Below are 22,661 nucleotides of genomic sequence, written 5' to 3'. Positions count from 1 at the left end.
TCAATCTATCATCACTAAAAGAGTGTAAGCGAAAGAAATAGACTAGGAGGATGAGATACCAAAGAGTTCTTTTTTTTTTTTTTTATACTGCACATGACTGAATCATAGTAGCCCAAAGTGGTTCTATTATCCTTTTTATATTGTTCTCCAGACCCAACAAAGCCTGATCCGTACTGTCTGCACTGTAGACAGAAAGCACAATAGGCACTCGTGTATTTTTTGATCTTCCTGGGAGCCAAATACCTATTTCTGCTACTGATTTTACACCTGTAGAAGCCTGTCGAACGACTACACGGCATTGACATCCAAGTGTTAATTCAACACATGACTCCAATCGCCGTTTCACGTTAAGACGACCACAGTGTTGTTCATCCTCATTTAATCTTTGTAATAGTTTGAGAACTTGACGAAGTTCACGTCTCGTATGATGATCTGTATATTTTCCAATGGCTTCTGCAAGTAACCGGGTCGATGCAAAAAGTAATTGTTCCCCCGATTGTCCATTCTCGTTAATAGACCCAATGAGACCGCTATAACCACGAATACGTCCCTCATGCAAGAAAAACAAAGATGTATCCACTGCACGATTATCAATAGGAGTCCATGTGCGAACTACAAGCTGCACTTGCATGCTTCGCTCACTATCAGGAATTTTATCATATTCTCTACCACCTTCAAATCTCAGAAAAACTTTACCAGCAAAAGCGACACCTAATGCCCCACAGCAAGCATGCCATACGCTCTTACCGTAGTTAACAGTAGGATCCCACTGGGTAAAAGCAACACTACCTGTACCTTCTTCCTCATATTGCACCTTTGGTTTCTTTATAAGATCCAGTAACGCATCAGCAGCACCAATGTAGGCTTCTACTGCAGAATAAGCATGATACACAACAAGGCTTTTCGTTACTGCATCATTTAGATTCTTATCGTCATCTGTTGTCGTTTTCCTAGGAACCACAGTACAATAAAAACCATCATCACTACCAACATTGTCAAGACTCGAATTCTGTTTTACCATAATTGTAAAACCTTCATGACAATTTAAACCTGCCAATATATCAGGACGACGCAATAGTTCACAGATACCTTTGTGTCGTTCTACCTGACGGAGAACATCTGGAAAGTTCGTCTGCAATGCATTCAAAGCTGCTGCATTCCATGCAGTCTTATTATTCCATCCACGACCAACACCAAGTGGAAATGAGACAGACTCGGATGCAGCGTTTTTGTGACCTGCCAGTGCTACCACGTACAGCAGACAAACAACTTCGCGAGTGTGAGTGTCTACGGTGTATTGGCAATAGTACTTACTTGACACTCCTTGCAAAACTTCACCTAACAGGTTTGCAGGAGTGTAGAAACGTGAAGAGTAGAGAGGAAAATCATCACGTGGAAACAATAGTGTGGCATTTGCAGCAGAACGTAACTTTGCCTCTGTTAATGTATCTCCCTCAGAAGTAATAGTACTTGTAGTAATAGTAGTGCTACCAGTTCCCATGGAGAGACTTCCAGCGTATCGCAATGCCTTTCGACAGGCAAGTATAAGAGATGGAATTATACCACGCTCCTTTGTAACAGCACTGGGAAATCGAATCTTATGAGATAGTACTTGAACTTCAATGATTCCCTCTACAGATGAAGATAATGTCAAGTTCTCTACACCTACAAAACATACACGGGCTTGTGAGTGAGTTACATCCTCTAATCCTCCCAAAAGCATAGACACTTCTGATTCAAAATCCCAATTTGGGGATTTGAAGCCACGAGTGTTTCGTCGTACTTGAGGTCGAAATGAAAAAGAGTCCTGCGAAGGAATGTTAAGTGAAACTGCAAGTTTATTCACACGTATGATGGCATCTCGTACGGTAGATGCATGTGTTTCAGCAAAAAGAACTCGTTGTCCACAAAAGTCATAAAAGAGCATTGCACGTATAATGTAGTTATCAACAGAATTCAATAAAATTTTCTCCGCAACCTCTGGAGAACCACGTGTTTTGGCCTCTTCAACTGCTTTTAATCGCGCCGCACGTGTGTCGATTTCAAAACAACGAATCTGTGGTGAAGCCATAAACCATGAATACAAGAGGAAATCAATCGCACGGCGTTTATTAGGTAAATTAAGGGGAATTAGTGGAAAAGAGGTACGGTTTGGAAACACACGATTATACAACCTACACACAACAGTCAAAAGGACTCGTAATGGTCCTTTCAAATGTTGTGACTCTGGTATCTGACTATTATCAAGATCAAAGAATCCACATACATTATCCACATTCTTTGGGTCACATTCTGCTTCTACACGGAGATTAGGGCCCCAGTGTGCCACCACACGGGTATAAACAGGTACATCACCGTAATGACCCATGGCGAGTTCCTGCAGCCGTTGTGGGACGTTGTGTGTGGCCCTCTGAAAGAACTCTAATGTGGGAAAAGATTTCTGTGATAAGTGTAGTTTTTGCCGCATTTCCTGAATCATAAGAACAATATCAGGACAGTAATAAGATGATTGTTCCTTCTCCCGTTCTTGTGCAGCATACAATACAGATCGCTGTGGGTTAATACTCGTTTCATCCTCTATTACTGATAATGTTTGTGATGGCATTTCATAAAAGAGAGATTTACATGATTCTTGTATTTCTCCTAAAATGTGACACAGCGGTAGTTCCTTTACACCTAATGAAGTGGATGTGAGTGTTAGCATATTGGGAAGACTCCCTCCAGTAGATGATAACTCCATCACCTGTGCGTCTGTAGAAAAGAGTTGACCTAGGCAACTAATGAATTGTTTTCCCTCTTTTTCATGATCCTTATTGTATAATAAGGCAGGTGGAGACCATGTAAAAATCTCCTGATAAAATCGGTTATTATTTGTAACCGTTAAAGAAGCTTTAGCGAGACGATTCCAAATATTTACCAGCAAAACTTGCTTAATATTATCATTTCCCCGATGATGACCATCTCCTCTCCGCTGTAGCGGTGTCTTGTTCGCTAGAGATACCACATGGTCAACGAAATTAAAGTAGGTTTTAGAAGTTATATTATCTTTTGATTGAATTAATTTAAGTTTTGCACTAAAATCCTGTATCGATCCTTTCACTTTAGATGATACAAACTCCAGGTTTATGAGAGGTATATCTCTTTCAACAGTACCTTCACTTTCAGCCAATTTCACGCAGTGAGAAGCAACAAGGCTATTAAGAAGAAATAAACCCCTCTCAACTGAGTGTGACACAAATATTGGTAAAAAGTTATGTATATCATAAAAATTCCGAATAAATGGAAAAGAAATACCTTGTAGAGACGCTACATCTGATATTATAGGTCTATGTTTGTCACTAACAGTTATACATGCATTCAAGAGAGCACAAAGCTGTATAAGGACTGTACTAGCAACATAGTAGTCTGGCCAAAGGAGTCCTGATCCATAATTCAATCGCATACTACCATTATCATTTCTTACTACGATACGTTGAAATGCCAACGGAGGCAAAAAGAGTGGAAGTGGTAATTCCATATTATTATCAACAGCATCTACAACATTAACAGTAAGCGTACTAGACTTCTTATCTTTTGATACTTCTACTTTTACAGCATTCGTCTCCGTAAAAAGTGGTTGCCACCATTTTTCTTCCATACTGTTACTAAGTGAACTGGAGAGAAAAGCGGATAAAATAGTACCTCCTCGATCCTGACGGTATGCGTCGCGATGAACACTTTGCAAAAAGCAACATGCTTCACTTTCCCTACAACGAAGTTCATTCACTGCATGCACATCTAGTTCTGCTAATGCCAACGCAAATCCCATTTTAATGGCATCACGCGGACATATCCCACTACCACGAGATATAGCAACACCACTCCTTATACCATCCTCCATCCTACTTTCCGGTATCTCAGTATCCTCACTATCTGTTAACGGTATTTCAGCTGTCACTGTAGCTAAGAATTTCAATGACTCTGAGGTTTCCGTTGTATTAACCCCAACATCCTCAGGTTTACGTAGGAGGTGCACTACAGCTTTAGCGTCCATACTACGAAGTGTTGAATTAAGTTCAGTAAACACATTGGAGTCTACTGCTTGTAGCATATGACGCAGATCTGATGTGGTATTTAATAACGATAAAGCCACTCCATGCACCCGCTCAACTGCCTCTCTAGGACTTTCTGCAATAGCAGAAGCTAGACGAAGTGTACACAACTCACTGAGAGAATAGTATACAGTACTTTCGAAATGTCGGTTGTTAATACGAGTAGTTCGAACATCTGCAGCAACAAAAATACCAGCAAAACGTGCGGCCAAATGACGACTTTGGGCGGCAATTAGCTTTAGTTGACGATTTTTGGCAATTTTGGCCCCCAATGGAACTGGCGAAGACATTTAAAAAGAATGGATTATGTGGCTATTATTGTATTTTTTTGTTTTTGTTTTTCTTGTTTTTTGTTGTTTCGTTTCGTTTTAAAGGGCTCCTTCTTTCCCGTTACCGAGTCTTTGCCAGGTGTACAGAAATCCAGGAGCGGCTTTTTCCTCTTCCTATTTCTTTCTTTTTTTAAGTTTACAGAAGCCATCAAGGAAGAAGAAAATGATACGATAGAGTAAAGGAATGGGTGATACTGGAAACCAATAAATAAATAAACAACTGATATAAAAAAAAAAAGGGAGTACCTTAATGAGAGAACCCTGCGTTCTCTCTGGTAAATTGCGTTGCATAGTCCTGCACATTGAACTGGCACTGGTAAAAAAGATTTACTACTTTTTTTTGGCAGGAAAATAATAAAGAAAAAAAAGTTTGGGGTTGATGAAGAAAGAAAAAATTTATCTATATGGCTGACATAAATTCCTATTGTATTTCCTTTCTTTTTCTCTCTTGTTTTCAATATTCACATTTCTTTGTTTTGTCACAGAGCATAAATATAAATAAGCTGTTCTTTTTTTTTTTTTTTTGTACTTTTTTTTTTGAGTTTGTCACGATTGCATTAGAGTATTTCTGGCATTTACTAGCCACACTGTGTGAGCATAATCTTGGCGATACCCAAATCCAACTCCAGTTCGTCTTCCTTCGGGTAGTACTGCACACTGAGAGTCAGTTTATTCTGCACCAGCAGTTTCCCAAGGCAGTCATTGGGATTGTTTGAATCTGGAACTTCCATCTTATTTGTTTTTTCATCATACTTATACCTTTCATTTTTGCAATTATAGTCATCACCAAAAACAGTGAGAGCGATATCAAAGGTGTTCGGTAAACTGCCAAGACTGATACGTCCAGTCACCAAACCGTAGGAGTAATTCCCGCAGTAGGCGCCGTCTGGAACTCGACCCACCACAATAGCTCCATTTACGGTTTGAAGAAAAAGAAGAAGAATCAACACTGCAGTAAAGAACTTGCGTGCCATTCTCTTGTGATTCGTAAAAGGGGTACGACCAAAGATCTGTGTTTGTGTTTTCAGTGTGTACGTTTACTTGTGTAACTGAAGAAAACCTCTCTTTTAAATTAAAGAAGCGAAAAAAAAAATAAGGGGGAAAAAAAATTTAATACAACAACAAGATTCCAAATGTGTTTTAAAACGGAAAAGAGAAAATGAGAAATCCTTCCTTTTTTTTTTTCTTTCTTTCTTATTTTACACTCTATTTATCGGTAAATATGTATATGGATGCTTCTCCTTCCTTGCACACCCATGCACAAAATCAAACTCCAAAGAAAGCATCTTCCATGGTGTGAACCTTTTCCACAAGTGCGCTGTAATCATGCAGCGCCCCCAGGAAGTAATTTGCTGATGAAGGACTACTATATTCTTCTTGTATATCATCCCAGGAAATAAGAGGTCGTAAAGAAGGTTTATGCCGCAATAGCAATGCATCCATAAGTCGTCCGTACTGAAGTGCAATTCGTCTACTTTCATTCAAAATACGTTCAATAAGTAATTCATGAATAACTTCATCGTTATCATGCATTTCGCTAAGTAAAGAAAACAATCCAGGGGTTTGGTCATACGTATTGTCTGCTAAATCAGCTGTGAGTTTAGAGAACTTTTTTTCTCTCATCGATCCCACTTCATTCTGCTCTCGTAGTTCAGCTTCTATTTTTTCTACTACATAACACAATCGTCTCACAAGCTTACAGGATATTTTGCCTAATTCATTCAACTCTTCTAAAGGAGAAGAATAATTCTTTACCAGAAAAGATGGAAAGAGATCTACGGTACAAGCTTGAATACGACGTGACGAAGAATGAGCAGCAGATTCCACCACAAGGCGCTTTACTTTGTAAATATGTTCTACAAAATTAAAGGTTTCTCCATTCTGGGTACTATAGGGAGAATACAGTTCATTCTCTTCAAAATCACCAGGAAACTCTTCCACTAATATATCATCAATATCTGGTTCATCATCATTCTTCACATGATTTCTCATATGCAATGGAGAAGAATTATCATATTCAAGAGAAGTCTCTATTCCAGATAAAGGAACTGCTCCCTTTCCATGACTTACCTTGAAGTTTAATGGTAATGATTTATTTTTTAATCTACGTTTAACCTCTGTATCTACACTATGAAGAATATCGTTTAAGTAAAATGATATTGGGGGGTATCCAATACCGTCTGTACGCATCGATACCGAAACGGTGTCATTTGATTTACCATCAAATAAACAAATACTGTTAACAAAGTCATAAATCATCCTTTTAACATTGGGAGGAGCAGAGGTAGGTACATAATAGTTCGGACGAACTCTTCTGACGATGCGCCCAAGATTTTCCCTGACATCAGTATTACTAAGGCTAGATATAAGAGGTACTACAAAAGGTGGATTTAAGCATCCACATATGCTTTTTATTTCTTCACGTTCCCTCTGCGTAAGCTCATCAAGAACAATAGAACCGATTGGAAGAGGTGGTGAACCTTCTTTTACGGTAAAATATAGACAACTATTTTCACATACAACCCTATCAGATTGCATAAGTTTTCCCACCTCTTCACGGAGAGAATTTAATTTTTCAAGTAATACCCATGCATCAACCACTACATACCTACAAACAGAATTTTTCATTTCTAACCCTTTTAGATGTTCATCATAAGAAAAAATGTTATTTAAAGCTTGTTTGTAAGTTTTATCCTTATCTTTTGAAATGTCAGTATTGTCATCAATAATTTTATTTGAGTTGGGTGGTACAATGGAAGCTAAACCAATGGACGAAGATTCAGATCCTCTTTTGCTTTCTTTTTTAGACCCTTTAAGAAGATTAGCACTTACTCTCCCCTCTTGCTGAGATTTTAGATCGGCAAGTTGTTGCTGCAAGCTTTCAATCTCATCAGATAAAGCTTTTTCTCTTTGTAGTAATTTAATAATAAGTTCATCTTTTTCTCGTAATTCTAAGAAATTTTCTTGGCTTTCCCTGCAATCTCTCAATAAATTATCGTCACTCTGAAGTATGCTAATATCACCACTTTCCTTATAGCTGATCCATGTCTTGCTACAAACCACTTGTGAAACAGTCTCCATCATATTTAAAGCATCATTTTTACCTCTACCCAAGTTACAGTGCATCTCTAATTCAAATGATGATGGATTCCAAACGTAAATTTGCCCTTCTGATACAGACCAAACTTTCAATCCTACGGATTTCAAACTTGTCACAGAACCTTCATGTGGATTTGTAATCATGTGAACACATTCTGGAGCTTCACTATGTATATTACACAAATTCCATATACACACAGTTCCATCAGCAGCGCCACTCCAAAGTTGAGAACGAAAAACTAGAAGAGTTAGTACTGGGGCAGAGTGAACTTCTAAAACGTGTTCGCGTTCTTTAGTGGTAGTATTCCATTGAATTATTCGAGAGTCATCACCACCAGAGAAAAGTTTATCATTAAAAAGTGCAAGAGATCGTACTGCGTTATTACAGCGACCCAATAATCCATCTTTATCATTCCCAAAATTATTTGTATTCCAATAACGTATATTAGAGTCAATCGAAGAAGAATATACAAGATGAGAATTAGGGTCCGTAACAATATCTGTAATATTATCTTTGTGCGTGTGTGTCTCATTAACTAGTTCCCTAGATATTGCATGGTAAACTCGTAAAACACCATCAGCATATCCAACCCATACATATCCCCTGGTAGCACGCATTACAGTTATAGGTACATCTCTTGGTTTTGAGAGAACACTTATGAGACTACCTGTACATTCGTCTAGAACAGTCACTTTGCCTGATGTCTCACCGATCCATACAGTTAAGTCTACAGAACACAAACAACTAATATCACCATTCAATTGAAAATGATTGGTTTTCTTTATAAATAAATCTCGCTTTCCATACATAGTTTTCATGGTATCCATGGTGATATATGGTGCTCTTGCCTCAAGTACAACTGCCTTTTCTTCCATAATGGAAATTGGGAGTCACCCTCTGAGATCAATATCACTTTTTTATATGGAAGGAGAACAAAAAAAAAAATAGAACATATTTACCAAAAATACTTATTACATTAAAAACAGAGACTTCCTCCGAAGAATAACGCAATTAAATGTTTATCATAACAAGATCGAAAGAAAAATAAGAAAAAAAAAACAAGCGCATGATACAACCACTTATTTCTTTTCTCCCTTTTGTCATCGTTGTACATAAATAGGGAAACCAAAATTATAAAAGTGACGGTAAAGAGACAAAGAAAACAGGAATTGAAGAATCTTCAATTTGACAAGATGTGTCTGTTTACACCAACAGATAGATACGATAGCTTGGAGAAAAAAAAAACAACACCTCTCAAACTGCCACGCCAAACAAGAGAACGAAACATTATATCGTACTCTTATAAACTGAAGTGAAAGAAAGGTTTGCATCTCATTCCCTTTTTTTTTTTGAGTCAACTAGCTGTTACCTGAGCAGAATTGTGTGCCCGCTCGTTTTCTTTTTTTTTCTTGCCCAATAACATTCATTTCAAACAATAACTTAGTGAACAACATTTTCCCCATTTTCGACTCCAACAACATTAGATCGTCAAATAAACATCAGAGAAAATTCTGGAGGTATTTCCATACTTTTTTTCAGAGAGAGGATCAATTATAGTGTATCAAAAAAAAAAAAAAAAGAACAAACATTTTCGAAGACACGCGTACTTACTTGAGAGGGAGGCAGTTCAAGAACTGATTAAGATTATCCACGCCTCCCACCCTGTGCCCAGCAACAAAACAAAAAAAAAGATGGAAACGACCCTATAAAGGAAATACTCCAAGAGGTCGATAACTACAGAAAAGAAAAAGAAAAAAGCAAAATAAAATATATCCTTGGTAATCTTCCCAATCATGGGGAACGCACAGAATAAGAGAAAAATGTGAGTTTTTTCTCCATAAAGCTAATATACTAACAATCTTCAAGAAACTTTCCCACTCAATAAAGGAGCAAAGAGAATGATTATGTCAAAGAGAGGCGATACCGATTTATTCTCTTTATTCTGCTTTAAATATAGGCTCATTAATATTTACCAAGAAAGCATAAAGGTAGTCGCTCTCCCTTGTTTGTATTGAGATAAGCAGTACAGAGTTCAGTTTCTGCTAGTCGTAATGCACAGGAAGAGATTTTTGGTTCTTTATTAATACATTCATCGTGCGATGGTGACATCAATGGTAAAAAATCCTGCTTTTTCATAATTTGTAATCGTAATAATGTATTTCCGTTTTTTTGAATTGCTTCATCCAAAAAATCCAAAGTAATGGACTTGGTAACCTCCACCTCTGCTGTATTTAGGGTTGTAGAGACCAAAGAATTATTTTCCTCTGTCTGAGTAGATTTACTATCTTTATACTCCTTACCCTTTTCCTCACCTTTAGGCCACGGCAGATGAGGTTCTGAGTAATTAGATATTTCTGAAGGTGTTCGTACATGTAACTTTTCATTCTCATACAGAGGTTTAACCATATAATTGGTGACATATCTCTCCGACTTTAGTATAATGGGGCGTGGCCCCCCACAAATACCCTTCCGCACCAACGACATTCATCAAGTCACTTTTTCAAGAAATGTGAAACCGAAACAAAAAAAAAGAAAAAAAAACATAAACAAACGCAATACGATAATAAGAAAAATAATTAATTCAAAAATAAAACCACGCACAACATTAAAAAAACAAAAAAACCGTTTCAACAGCGGCACACCGCGACGCGGCCAACCCCCGCGCCGCCGCCAAAAGAGCAAACAAAAAAAAAAAAAAAAACACCCGCGGAGACGAAGACACGCGACCCCCAAAGAAACCTAGCCCCCCAAGAACGCGGGCCCGGAACCCCGAAAAAGCAATAAAAAAGAGGGCAACGAGGCGGGGGTTGGGGGACGCCCGGCCGCCGCCGTCTAAATCGGCTTTGGCTCCGGAGGGGCGGGTGTGTTTTTTCTTCTGGACTTTTGGGCCCGCTTCCCCCCGAACCCGAGGACGCGGGCAGAGGATCTTTTCGCCCCGGCGGCCCTCCCAGGGCAAAATAGCGGGATTGATTGGGTTTTAGGGCGGTGGTTGTTTCTTTCTTTTATTATTATTTTTTTTAATGGATACCTGATTTGTTGTTGTTGTTGTTTTTTTTTTTTTTCCCCTTTGATTCTCCCCATCTTGTGCTTTTTCTTTTCTTTTTTTTTCTTCTTCTTAACATAGCACCCTTTAGAAGGGCGGCTGTGTGAACATCAGGTTTTGGTTTTTTTTTTTTTTTTTTTATTTTTCTCTTACCAAAGGAAAAATAAAATATTTTTCAAAATGTCTGATGCCGCTATTTACGATGAAGAACTAAAGAGTCTTGAAGAACAAGTGAGAAATCTTCTTCGTGCATTGGACTCGGCAACAAATACCGATGTAAAGCTTGAAAAATACAACAAAGCTCAAGATTACATGAAAAGATTGCACAAAACACATCATCAGTTTAAGGTTGAGGTACGGCTTCTGGATGGTAATGAGCAAGAAGTTTACGAAAAACGTAGTCAAATGCACCTTCGCACCATTAATCAATTAAAAGAAGAACTTCAGTCAAAAAGGATAGAAAATATTTCACTCAGTGCACCTAACCTAAACTCCGGCTGGTCTTCAGGCTTAGAGAAAAATGATGGAAAAGATGAGGCTAGAGCTGCAGCTGCGCGTATAAATACCATTCAAGGTTCTACACTGGAGTCACTAGCCATGACGGAGCGATTACTAAATGAAACAGAGACAGTGGGAACGGGAGCTGCCACAACACTTCGAGTCCAGACGGAACAGATACAGCGAGTAAATGACAATTTGGATGAACTGGACTCTGATGTTAATCGAGCGAAAAAAGAACTTAATGCTTTTATTCGACGTATGATGACTGACAAGATTATAATTTGTTTCTCAATCCTCATAGTGATTGGTATTATCGTTATCATTGTACTGAAAGTAGTAAAGAAAAAGTGACGCATAGCAGTGCAGTTTTCTTCTCTACATGTGCTTACGTTAAAACAAAAAAAAAAGAGGAAGGGTAAATGAAGTTATTGGATGCAGGGGGATTTGACTTCTTTTTCTTTCTTTTTTTTTTTGCTTTTCTGACGTGGTTATTTAATGGTTATTTTTATTTTTATTTTATTTTTTCTTGTTAGTACAGAGAGGTACAGAATGGGGCAGGCATCTTCATTTGCTCTAAAGTCTGTTGAAAGAGCTTGCCGACGTCATGTTGAACACAAGGATCAGGGAAATTGTCATCCAGATCAGGAATCTGATATTAAGGAAATTGAACCTTTCTCATCCCCCCAGTCATTGGTATCAATGGACTCCTTTCTTTTCACTATCAATGATTTGCGTGAGATGACGTCCTTCTTACCAGAATCTCTTTCTAATGTGGATCTGCATCATTTACCACTTTTATTTGTATTGGATAATGATAAAGATGGACTTTTCTCCTATGATGATTTGCAACAGTTTATTGCTTGGTCAATGGAGGCAGTTCCAAAAGAAATATCCATAGATGATCTGATGGATGTACTGAGGGGTCGAGCGGTCCTACGTTGTTGGTATGTGTGCTGCATGGAATCTCAGAAAGGAGGGGATGGAATTAAGGAAGGTATTGTATTAGGAAAGGATGAGAATGTAGATACTCTAGAGTCTCGAGAGTATTTTACACATTGGGTACTAAAGTTGCTCCATACTATTGATAATGACACTTTTTCTTTGAAATCCATTATCCCTTCACTGCCCTTGCTTCCTAAACCCAATGAATCTAATACTATGGCAACAAATGAACTCTTCGGTGTTCCAGGAGAAAACTCTTCAGTAGCTCACATTGGAGGTAATGAAACTAGAGAAGAACAATCTACCTTGAAAGTAAACTGCAAAAAGGGATATTGGTGTAATGTTTATGATGAACAACCTCAAATATCTCTAGAAAGTACAGGGGGTAATGTACTTCTGTCAACACCATGTGAAGATTATTCTCTGTTTTTAAAAGAGGAAAAGAGAAAGTGGAATGAAGAGGATAGTGAAAAATATTCGTCTGAGAAAGGATTTGGTATCGAGGCACTGAAAGAATTATACGAGGACCTGATGGTTAGTGAGTTATACGGATTGTCATTCTGGGGATTTTGTCAAATATTAAACCCTTATAGCGCAGAAAAAGTGGAGAAGGCAGCATCTCTTGAAAGAAAAGATGCAACTATTTTATGGATGAGCGCAGAAGCTGCTGTCAGTGATCAACTACAGCTTATAAGAAACATGAGTGCAGAATCAGAACCTGTGACTTCATTTTTTGCCACAGTGGAGTCCGTTGAAGGGTTCCTCATGTGTTTTTGTAATGCGTACTGGAATACTCTGAAGTGTTTTGGGTTAAATCCCTCTAATGGGGGTTCAGTAGTGTAGAGGTAGATCTGTGGATTAAGAGGAAAAGAAAAGAAATGTGAATAAAACTTTATGAGCTTATCTGTTTGTTTGGCCTTCTTTCATAACCATTTTAGTATTATCTTGCTTTTTGACTTTTCTACGAGGGGGTTACGCAACAGGAAGGATATGTGGTCTTCACTCACAAAGCTAAATACTTTACTGCCTTTAACTCAGCTTCCAGCTGAGCTACAACAGCTCGCTCAACGAGCCATAGATGCCCATCGAAATTCTTATTGTCCTTATTCTAACTTTGCAGTAGGGGCTGCCCTCCTTCATAAGGAGAAGAGTATCACTACAGGTTGTAACTACGAGAATTGTACTCTAAAAGGATGTTGTGCTGAAGTATGCGCTATTGTGAAAGGTAATTCTAACGGGCACCGTACCGCTGAAGCAGTTGCCATTTACGGACGCAATAAGAACTTGAATGCTGGAAATACTCCATCCGATACCCTCACACCACCGTGCGGATTTTGCCGACAGTGGCTTGTCGAAGTTGCTGACCTTTCGAATAACTATGAAGAGTTTCTTGTCCTTCTTGTTACACTTGACAAGGAACATGCAAAACTGGTAAAACTTTGCGACCTTATTCCTCTTAAATTTGGACCCTCAAACATTGGTATGAATGTATCTCAACTAGCGGAAGAGGTGGGTAAGTTAACTGAAAATACTGAAAATCTTAAGTAACATGAGGAAGTTGTAGTACTTTCTTTCTTTTGAAGTTTTACTCACAGAGCTCTCAATCAGGTGTTTAGGAGCTTATTTGTGCTTCTTGAGATGGTGGTTCTGCCAAAGTAAAAAAAAAAAAAAGTGAAAGGTAAATATCTACCTAATAAATAGAAGTTTTTCTGTAGAAGTGTTTGGTTATACATTTTGGATTTTCTTCCTTTTCATAGCTTCTACATCTTTGTTTTTTTTTTTTTTTCCATCATCAATTGCTTTCCTCGTTAAAGGTAGGTGAAGAAGAAGAAGAAACCTCCAGTAAGAAGAGTACTGAACGTTATGCTTAGGTCTTCACCATGAACCAACCTACACTCCTTTCCTATGGATTGGAAAGCGTAACATGCGAAGAATATTGAGAACAGAATGGAGAAATGTTAGGCTAAATCGGATTTAATTTATAACCTACAATGGTACAATTGATGTAGGAGGAAAAGGATGAGTGGGGTGGGTGGTTCTTGATTTTAATGGGTGCGTGATGCTCCCTTCTTCAGGTATAAAAAGAAACTAATCTCCTATCACTATTCAAAGTTGCCACTGGGGGAGCTTCGTATCTCTTATAGTAATAATCCTCAATCACGAGGGGTATGAAAGTGGTCTGTGCATGACTGAAGAGAACGAAATGATCTTTATTTTGCAAGATCCTGTTCCTTCTCCGGTGGCATTATGGATGTGTTACTGAGCTATTTATACTTTCTCAGTCTTTGTTTGTTTCCTGGTTATGGGTTACGTGGAGAGAGAAAAGTAAAAGTATAAAAAGGAAACAACGACGTTGTTGATGAATTCAGTATTGATAAACATCACAATAGCTTATTGAAAATAAGGAGCAAAGTGAAAGTGCTCCATATAATTTTTTTCGTTTATTGCTGTCATATATATATATATATATTTTTTTTTTGTATATATATTTATATGTTCGGTGTTACGGCTTTATTTCGATGTGAAATTGAGGGTGGGGGTCGCATCTTTGTTTTTGTATGACGTTTTTATTTATTTTGTTGTTGTTATATATCTTATCCTTTTTTGTACCAACTACATATTTGAATCTTTTTTCCATCCCTCTCTTTTTTTTTTTTTTACACTCAATATGTGTCACCTCCTGAAAACTAGTTCCTTTACCAGGAAAAAGGGAGTGGGGTAACTGCAGCAATTGCAAAGAAAGACTTCATGGACAACTCAGACGTATGCACTGCTGCTACAGATGCAGTCCCGTCAGTCAAACCTTGCGAAGGTACAGATTCAGTGCCAACACGAGGCATCTGCGCGGTAAAGGCGGAGTATCTTCGTCCTGCACCGATACGTGTTAATCTTGATGCTGAGGGACGAACGAGGGGAATGAACAAGGGGGCAGAGCGTCAGCGTTCTGCTGCTGTTGAGGGTACACAGCGACCCACTTTTGAAGGGGAATCAAATTTTTTTCACGGTGAGGTCTTGCAACGTATTAAAGCAGTAGTACGACAGCAAAATGTGGGGGGTTCCAAACGCTCACGTGATGAGAAAAAGGATGAGGTTCCACCAACAGAGACATCAACAGAAAATGGAGATACAATTACTACAGAGTTGAACAGCAGTGCTACTGAAACCATTTTACAGTCCCATGATAATCATATTGCTACGAAAAATAGTGATATGGTTCATGCAAGTAACACCGAAGAAGCGTTACGTGAGAGTCAAGCACGACGTAAAAGTTTGTTTACTAATAAACTTGTTTTAGCACCCCTTACAACAGTTGGTAATCTCCCGTTTCGTCGTATATGCAAGACATATGGTGCCGATATTACAGTAGGCGAAATGGCACTTGTGTATAATCTTAATCGTCTTCAAAAAAGTGAGTGGTCATTGTTGCGTCGACACGAATCAGAAGATATTTTTGGTATTCAAATAGCTGTTTCTAGACCTCAAGATGCTTTGACTTGGGCAAAAGCTATTGAAACATCTGGATTTTCATATGATTTTGTTGATATTAATTGTGGTTGTCCTGTTGATAAACTTGTGCTTTCAGGTTGTGGTTGTGGTTTGTGGGAACGGAAAGGAAATCGATTAAAAGATGTTGTGCAGTCACTTGCACAAAATCAGTCAAAACCGGTTACTATAAAGTGCCGAATTGGACCTGACGAAGATGCTCCATTGCTGCATAAACAAATCGGGGAATATGAAGGATGGGGAGCTTCAGCTGTTACTATACATGGCCGTTCCCGTAAACAACGGTACACAAAGTTGGCAAATTGGTCCTATGTTGATGATTGTGCTACACGAACGAACCTACCTGTAACTGGTAATGGTGACATATTATCCTGGGAGGATGTTGTAGAGCATCGTGAACAATGTCCGCATGTCAACTCATACATGATTGGTCGAGGAGCACTTATCAAACCTTGGATTTTTGAAGAGATCAAGATGGAACAGTCTAAAGATATAAGTAGTCATGAACGTTTTGAAATATTACGACGCTTTTGTGACTATGGATTGTCACATTGGGGATCAGACGAACGGGGAGTTCTTACTACACGACGCTTTCTCTGCGAATGGCTTTCTTTCTTGTGTCGCTATGTCCCAGTTGGACTTCTCGAGCGTCTACCACAACGGATGAATGAGAGACCACCTTTTTATGAGGGACGAGATGAGTTGGAAACGCTTATGTCAAGCGATAGCGCAGTGGATTGGATTCGCATTAGTGAGATGCTTCTAGGTCCTGCAGGTGATAAGTTTAAGTTCACTCCAAAGCACAAGAGTAATAGCTACGCTAACAGTGGGTCATCAACCGACATGGACATGAATGTTGAAGGCTGATGACAGTTGTTAAGAAAAAAGGTGATACTCTTCAGTATTACGTTGTGGTGGTTGTTTGTGTGTTCTTGAGGTGAGGATAATGCGTAATTATTAATAAAATGGATCAATATAGGGTATGAAAAAGAAGAAGAAAGCAGATTAAATAAGAAGAATAATTGATGGGTGTTAGATGGGCTGACACCACTTCATTTTTTTTTTTTTGTTTTTTTTTTTCTTACCATCTAACTGTTCTCATTATTTTGTGTGTTTTTTTTTTTTTTAATTATTGTTTTTTTTTTCTTTTTTTTTTCAGGTTCTTCAGAATAGAAGTGAAAAACATTGCAATAATGAGACGTTACACGCACTCTCTCAAGCGTGTAGATGATGTATTACGGAGGCGTACCATCGCAAATATGACGATGACAATCTCTTTATTTTTCATTTTAATGATGGTTGTTATTGTTAACGCAGCCCCTGTTAAGTGGAGTCAACCATTGGGCAACAAAGCCCCCAAAAGACCAATGATACCAGAAGAAAATATGGCCCCTGTAATTATGCCTTTTGGTTCAAATGGGAGTGTAGCCCAACTCTGTCGATCTGGTGTGCACTTGGAATGGGCGGCTCGAGTCGGCAGCAGTGTGTTCGCCACTCCGCGTATCGTTGACCTTAGTCACGACGGAAATAAGGAAATTCTTGTGCCAACGTACACACAATACCTGGAAGCCCTTGATGGATTTAATGGCGAGGATGTAGCTGGTTTTCCATTCGTACATCCAAGCTTTAAATCATATGCCAGTCCACTCCCGGTTGACATGGACGGTGATGGTAAGACGGAATGGCTTGTTGCTATGTATACTGGTGAACTGATGGTATTCGGAGATGATGGGAAAGCACGTGGAGCAGTTCAAATTCCATCTTTACCTATAAAGAAAAACTGGATGAAGAAGAACCTTACCAGAGATAGTGCTGTGAATTTTAAGCTTAAAAAAATGGAAAAATCGGAAGAATGGTTACGTGAAGTCATACGGGCAAGAAGAATGCTCGATATGACACACCAATTTACTAGGATGCGCAACAATGGGACCTATAAAAAGAAACGTAGTAATCCCTACGAGACTGCAGGAACGGCGACAGAAAAAGGAGATGATAATATTGCTGAAGAAAACCAGAGGGATATTGCTGTAGAGGAGGAACCTGGTCGACAACTTGCAGGAATGGGTGAAGGAGGTGGAGATGAAGAAGATGGTGCATTTCCCGTTGCAAATGACCAGAACGCTGGAGAAGGTAATGATCTTCTGGGTAACGATGGTTTAGATGATGATAATCTTGACATGGATGATCTTGATGATTTGGTTGGCCTAGATGGTCCCCAGGACCCTGATGACCTAGGAAAACATCAGGGAATTGGTACGGACGGTTGGCTTAGCCGAGAAGCAAGGGCTTCAATGGACCTATTGTATCACCCAGAGTTATACAAAAGCAGTGTAAACTATGAAGGTGAAAAGGATGCTTTTAACTTCCACAATATGCGAAGCCCATCATCTGCAGAGGTGGCAGAAGATGAAGTGGCTGTTGACCCTCATATTATGTCTACACCAGTTATTGTGGACGTAGATGGTAATGGGGATCTTGATGTGGTGTTACATGTCAGTTTTTTCTTTGATCCCAGAGCATATGAAGGTGAAAAAGCTGAATTACTCCCACCAGATATTGATATGGACGATTACGTGGCAGATGCTGTCATGGTTGTGAATTTGGTCACTGGTGAGGTAAAGTGGCTTCAGGTGTTACACCTCACATCCAAGAATGATACAAACCCAGCCTACGCACTATCATCCCCGGCAATCGCCAATCCTAATGAAGATAAACAACAAGAGATTTATGTAACAACAACAGCTGGTGCTATTTTTGGCCTTTCAGGACAAGGAAAATTGCTGAATGGATGGCCAGTTTGGATGGGTAGTACAATAACAGCGGGGGTCTCTATGGAAGATGTTGATGCTGATGGGATACTTGATATCTGTGCCGGTGATGCAAGTGGATATGTTGCCTGTTACACGGCAAAAGGAGAAAAAATCTGGGGAAGAACTTTCCTTGGAGCAGTAACAGATCACATTACATTTGGTGATATAGATGGTGATGGAAACGTTGATCTTGCATTTGGTACATCTTCAGGTCTTCTTTATGCTGTGCGAGGTAGCAATGGTGAAGTACTACCACACTTTCCAGCTGCAACAGAGGGTCCTATTCTTGCACCTCCACTCCCGGTAAATCTTAACAAGACAACTGTGGGGATGAATGAAAATGAGAAGGGTCTTCACTTAGTTGTTCCTTCTCATGATGGCGTTCTGTACATTGTAAGTGGCACTACAGGTTGTGTAGACGGTATTGACATAAATGAAAAGTCTCCTGCAATGGTGCTTGCTGATGATATGACTGGGAATGGTAAACTGGATCTTATTGTAAGTACACTTAGTGGAAGTATCATGGTTTTTGAGACACCGGCGAACTATCATCCCCTAAAGGCGTGGATCAGCCGAGTGAAGGCCACAAACGGTTACACTGCTTCAGAAGGATATGTGGGCGTTTATATTCATCCCAGCAGTCGTGCAGCACGTGATGTTCGTGGTGATACTTTTACACTTTTAGTCACCATTCACGATAAGCGACCTGGCACTGCAGTAAAGCGAAGGTATGGCCTCACTATCACCATTGGTCCTCGTGTTTTGGTGCATCAAAAAGTGTACAGTGCCCCTGGTACGTACGCCATTACAATGCGCACTCCTCCAGAAAGAATGTATGCCTCTGTTTATGCTATTATGTTGCTGCCGAATGGGCAAAGGTATGAGGACAGTGTAGCGTTAAGTTTCAACATGCACTTTCTTGAGAGCATTAAGTTTACTTTTTTGATCCCGTACGTGGTAGCGTGCCTTGCTATTTCATTCGTTAGTCGCCGGCATGAGGTGGAACCACCAGCGTTCGAGCCACAGTATTACTAGGTAAAAAAAAAAAGCAACGAATATCGTTGCAGGATTTGAGAAGAAAAGGAAGAAAAGGAAAAAAAAAGAAGTAATAACAGTAGTAAGTTTTTTTTTTTTTTTTTTGTATGTGTGTATGTGGACGTCTCTGCAATTCTCTTTCCGGCAGAAGGAAAAGCAAGTAGAATGCGTCTGTCTAGAACCAAAACGAAAAAAAAAAACTCTTTCTCTGTCCTTCTGCTTCCAAAAGCGAAAAGCTAAAGAAAAGGGGAAAAAAAAAACGATACTAAACCAGTTTCTGAGTGCTTCCTTAATGTGTTTTTTCTCTCACTCTATCTGTGCAGTTTTTTTTTTACCTAAAAATACTATTAAATGTGTTTTTTTTTTTTTTTGTTTTTGAACTCTTTTCACCGTATCTCTGTAAAGAAGTAATTCGATCTAGAAAAATATGTTAAAGTACACACCCATTTTAGCACAGCTCCAGCGGCAGTACTTGGCACATTTAATTGGTTACTCAGCTGCATTCGCTGAACCGTCTGAACGACCAGTTAGTACTTTTCAAATGGCAAATGCCCTGTACTCACCCGCATCAACCCAAATAGCACGACGCAAAGGACATGCTGAGCGGCAAAAAAAGTATACAGCAAAGGTACGCCTTGCCTTGGGCACTAGTCGCTACCAACTCGGTATGAAAGATGGCATCTAACTAATAAATAAAAAAAAAAGAAGCGGTGAATAACTAGAAAAAGTGAATCCAAACAATGCTCCTCTTTCTTTTATTGGATTGGTGTAGTGCCAAATTGAGGGTGACAGGAACAGTGTACAAAGTTAATGAAGCACCGACACACATACATATGAACATAAAACATATGCGAGTATGAGAGTGTATTTTCTCATTTTCTTTCTGTAAGTATTTCCCGTCTTATTCTCTTTTCTTTGCGGATACTTGGAGGAACAGAAAGGGACTGCGTGTATGGAGTCGTCTTTTTTGGCGTGTAGGAGGGGCTGCATCCTCATCTCCTGTCAGACGACGTGGTGATTACTCAGCAATGATTGCTTGTTTGGTGAATTGTTTGTTTTCCATGTTTTCCCACCAGGATGATAAGCGAGGAATGCTGCTGTTGGGCCACACTGTGTCACCACGTACGCGCATAATATGGTGTTGCTGCAGACGGTGGACATAACGGACTCCCATCGCCGTGGATCCAGTGTGTGTTTAGGTCGCTGTTGTGAATACGACTCCTCCCCTGCTATTCTGCACTTGCTCCCTCTTCCTTCTCCTCCATCCCTCTCTCTCTTTCTCTCTTTCTGAATGTGTTGTCTCTTAGAGAAGCAATCGAGTATTCTTTCTGAATTTTCTTTCTCCATCCCTCTCTCTTACTCTCATCAAGCGGGGTTGGCGAATCAGTGCACACATTTACACAGGCGTAAAATAAGTAAATAAACATACAGTGACACAAACACACACACGTCTACATATACGCGTTCTCACAGACGGACTAACGAATTAACTGGAGGAAATGGCTAGGCCAGGCGCCCGACGAACTCTGGCGTTGGGCATTGAGGGTAGTGCCAACAAGATCGGTGTAGGGATTGTTGATGAGGCGGGGAACGTATTGTCGAATGAGCGCAGGACATACATCACCCCAACAGGGACAGGCTTCTTGCCGCGCGAGACGGCGCAGCACCACACGGAGCATATACTCCAGCTGGTGCAGGCTGCATTAGCGGCGGCCAATGTGCAACCCTCTGATATCAGCGTCATCTGTTACACAAAGGGGCCAGGAATGGGAGCACCACTTGCAGTTGGTTGCACCGTGGCCAAAACACTCTCACTGCTTTGGTCAGTGCCTCTGGTTGGTGTGAACCACTGTATTGGGCATATCGAGATGGGCCGCGTCGTAACGGGGAGCGAGAACCCAGTGGTGCTATACGTGAGCGGTGGTAACACGCAAGTCATCGCCTATGCGGAGCACAGGTATCGCATCTTTGGCGAGACGATTGATATCGCAGTGGGGAACTGCCTCGACCGCACAGCACGTCTGCTTGGACTCTCGAACGACCCTGCTCCAGGATACAACATTGAGCAGTGTGCCAAGCGAGGCAGCCGCTTCATTGAGCTCCCCTATGTTGTGAAGGGGATGGATATGTCCTTCAGTGGACTACTTTCCTTTGTGGAGGCGCTCCTGTACCATCCACAGTTTAAGGACAAGGATAAGTGCCCGTGTCTCCAGTCATCAGGCTCTTCCGCGCAACGACGTGCATTGCCGAATGGAGTACAGTGCGCTGTGGACGAGCCTTTTGGCATTGACGACATCTGTTACTCGCTGCAGGAAACGATGTTTGCCGTGCTGGCGGAAGTGACAGAGCGAGCCATGTCGCAGTGTACATCCAGTGAGGTGCTTATCGTTGGCGGGGTTGGGTGTAACCTTCGCCTGCAGGAGATGATGCGTGCGATGGCGGAGTCTCGCGGAGGCCGTTGTTTTGACATGGATGCACGCTACTGCATCGACAACGGCTGTATGATAGCCTACGCTGGTCTATTAGAGTACCTTGCTGGGGGCTTCACCCCACTGCCGAATGCTACCATTACGCAACGCTTCCGCACGGATGAGGTGAATGTGTCGTGGCGCCGGTGATGGGAAACTGTCATGAACACAGACAAAGGAAGAAGAAAAAGGAAAGTTGGGTGGCCGATCCACATGTGTAATGTGAAGGGGTCGCAGGTTGTGTTGTTGGGCAGCGGCGCGGTGCCGTACAGAGTAGTGCTTACTTGTTTGATGGCATGACGTTCCTTTTTACCTTCTTTTCTCTTTCACACACATACACATACATAGGCAAACCTCCGCAAAAGAAGTTCTTCATGGTGACAACATCATTGATAGCCCCGCCCAAGATCTCTTAGCGGATCGCCCTGCCACTAAGAAGGACGCACACATATGGAAAGAAAGGGGAGGGGAGGGACGGCGCGACATCATCAGGGCATTGGAGGAGGCAAAACGATGTCCCACAAGGGGTCCCGCGCACCACCGCTTCCGCAATGCAGAGCCATGCTCCTTGGACGAGGCGCGTCGGCATTGCCATTCGAAGACGATGGCGGGACGGTGGCTCAAATAAGAGTTCATTTTTTCCGAGTTCCTTCTCTTGTTGATGCGGGGGCGGTGGTCGCCATCGCAAACGTTCGCTATTCAATGCCCGATGGCAACCCCCCTCGCCGAAGCAGTGGTGGAGTTCGGCGTGGGAAACGCAAACCGTTGCCAGGGGCACTCGCATGGGTCCCGTTTCCCGTGGGGAGGTGCAATGGGTCGTTTTTGTTTTTTTCGCTGG

General features: G+C 40.6%; 9 protein-coding genes across 9 annotated transcripts; 5 read left to right on the top strand and 4 right to left on the bottom strand.

The window, feature by feature from the left end:
- Positions 1-82: 82 nt before the first annotated feature.
- On the bottom strand, positions 83-4,381 carry TM35_000202320 (uncharacterized protein; the record flags this gene model as incomplete). The annotated part of the gene is made up of 1 exon (XM_029026917.1): positions 83-4,381. The coding sequence occupies one exon, from the start codon at positions 4,379-4,381 to the stop codon at positions 83-85; it is 4,299 nt and encodes a 1,432-aa protein (XP_028881889.1).
- Positions 4,382-4,998: 617 nt separating this feature from the next.
- On the bottom strand, positions 4,999-5,394 carry TM35_000202310 (uncharacterized protein; the record flags this gene model as incomplete). Its single annotated transcript, XM_029026916.1, has 1 exon — positions 4,999-5,394. One exon carries the CDS (start codon positions 5,392-5,394, stop codon positions 4,999-5,001), a length of 396 nt encoding a protein of 131 aa, XP_028881888.1.
- A 292-nt stretch (positions 5,395-5,686) lies between these two features.
- Positions 5,687-8,395, bottom strand: TM35_000202300 (uncharacterized protein; the record flags this gene model as incomplete). The annotated part of the gene is made up of 1 exon (XM_029026915.1): positions 5,687-8,395. The coding sequence occupies one exon, from the start codon at positions 8,393-8,395 to the stop codon at positions 5,687-5,689; it is 2,709 nt and encodes a 902-aa protein (XP_028881887.1).
- A 1,087-nt stretch (positions 8,396-9,482) lies between these two features.
- TM35_000202290 (uncharacterized protein) lies at positions 9,483-9,926 on the bottom strand (the record flags this gene model as incomplete). The annotated part of the gene is made up of 1 exon (XM_029026914.1): positions 9,483-9,926. The coding sequence occupies one exon, from the start codon at positions 9,924-9,926 to the stop codon at positions 9,483-9,485; it is 444 nt and encodes a 147-aa protein (XP_028881886.1).
- Positions 9,927-10,743: 817 nt separating this feature from the next.
- TM35_000202280 (putative transmembrane protein) lies at positions 10,744-11,415 on the top strand (the record flags this gene model as incomplete). The annotated part of the gene is made up of 1 exon (XM_029026913.1): positions 10,744-11,415. One exon carries the CDS (start codon positions 10,744-10,746, stop codon positions 11,413-11,415), a length of 672 nt encoding a protein of 223 aa, XP_028881885.1.
- Positions 11,416-11,613: 198 nt separating this feature from the next.
- Positions 11,614-12,849, top strand: TM35_000202270 (uncharacterized protein; the record flags this gene model as incomplete). The annotated part of the gene is made up of 1 exon (XM_029026912.1): positions 11,614-12,849. The coding sequence occupies one exon, from the start codon at positions 11,614-11,616 to the stop codon at positions 12,847-12,849; it is 1,236 nt and encodes a 411-aa protein (XP_028881884.1).
- A 147-nt stretch (positions 12,850-12,996) lies between these two features.
- On the top strand, positions 12,997-13,554 carry TM35_000202260 (cytidine deaminase-like protein; the record flags this gene model as incomplete). Its single annotated transcript, XM_029026911.1, has 1 exon — positions 12,997-13,554. The coding sequence occupies one exon, from the start codon at positions 12,997-12,999 to the stop codon at positions 13,552-13,554; it is 558 nt and encodes a 185-aa protein (XP_028881883.1).
- Positions 13,555-14,754: 1,200 nt separating this feature from the next.
- On the top strand, positions 14,755-16,377 carry TM35_000202250 (tRNA-dihydrouridine synthase 3; the record flags this gene model as incomplete). Its single annotated transcript, XM_029026910.1, has 1 exon — positions 14,755-16,377. One exon carries the CDS (start codon positions 14,755-14,757, stop codon positions 16,375-16,377), a length of 1,623 nt encoding a protein of 540 aa, XP_028881882.1.
- A 326-nt stretch (positions 16,378-16,703) lies between these two features.
- Positions 16,704-19,355, top strand: TM35_000202240 (putative FG-GAP repeat protein, putative,intergrin alpha chain protein; the record flags this gene model as incomplete). Its single annotated transcript, XM_029026909.1, has 1 exon — positions 16,704-19,355. One exon carries the CDS (start codon positions 16,704-16,706, stop codon positions 19,353-19,355), a length of 2,652 nt encoding a protein of 883 aa, XP_028881881.1.
- Positions 19,356-22,661: the final 3,306 nt, after the last annotated feature.

This window comes from Trypanosoma theileri (genome assembly GCF_002087225.1).
Source record: "Trypanosoma theileri isolate Edinburgh chromosome Unknown TM35_Tth_20_V1, whole genome shotgun sequence".
NCBI classification, from domain to species: Eukaryota; Euglenozoa; class Kinetoplastea; order Trypanosomatida; family Trypanosomatidae; genus Trypanosoma; species Trypanosoma theileri.
The sequence above is the reverse complement of the archived record's forward strand: the minus strand, read 5'-3'. Positions and strand labels throughout refer to the sequence as shown.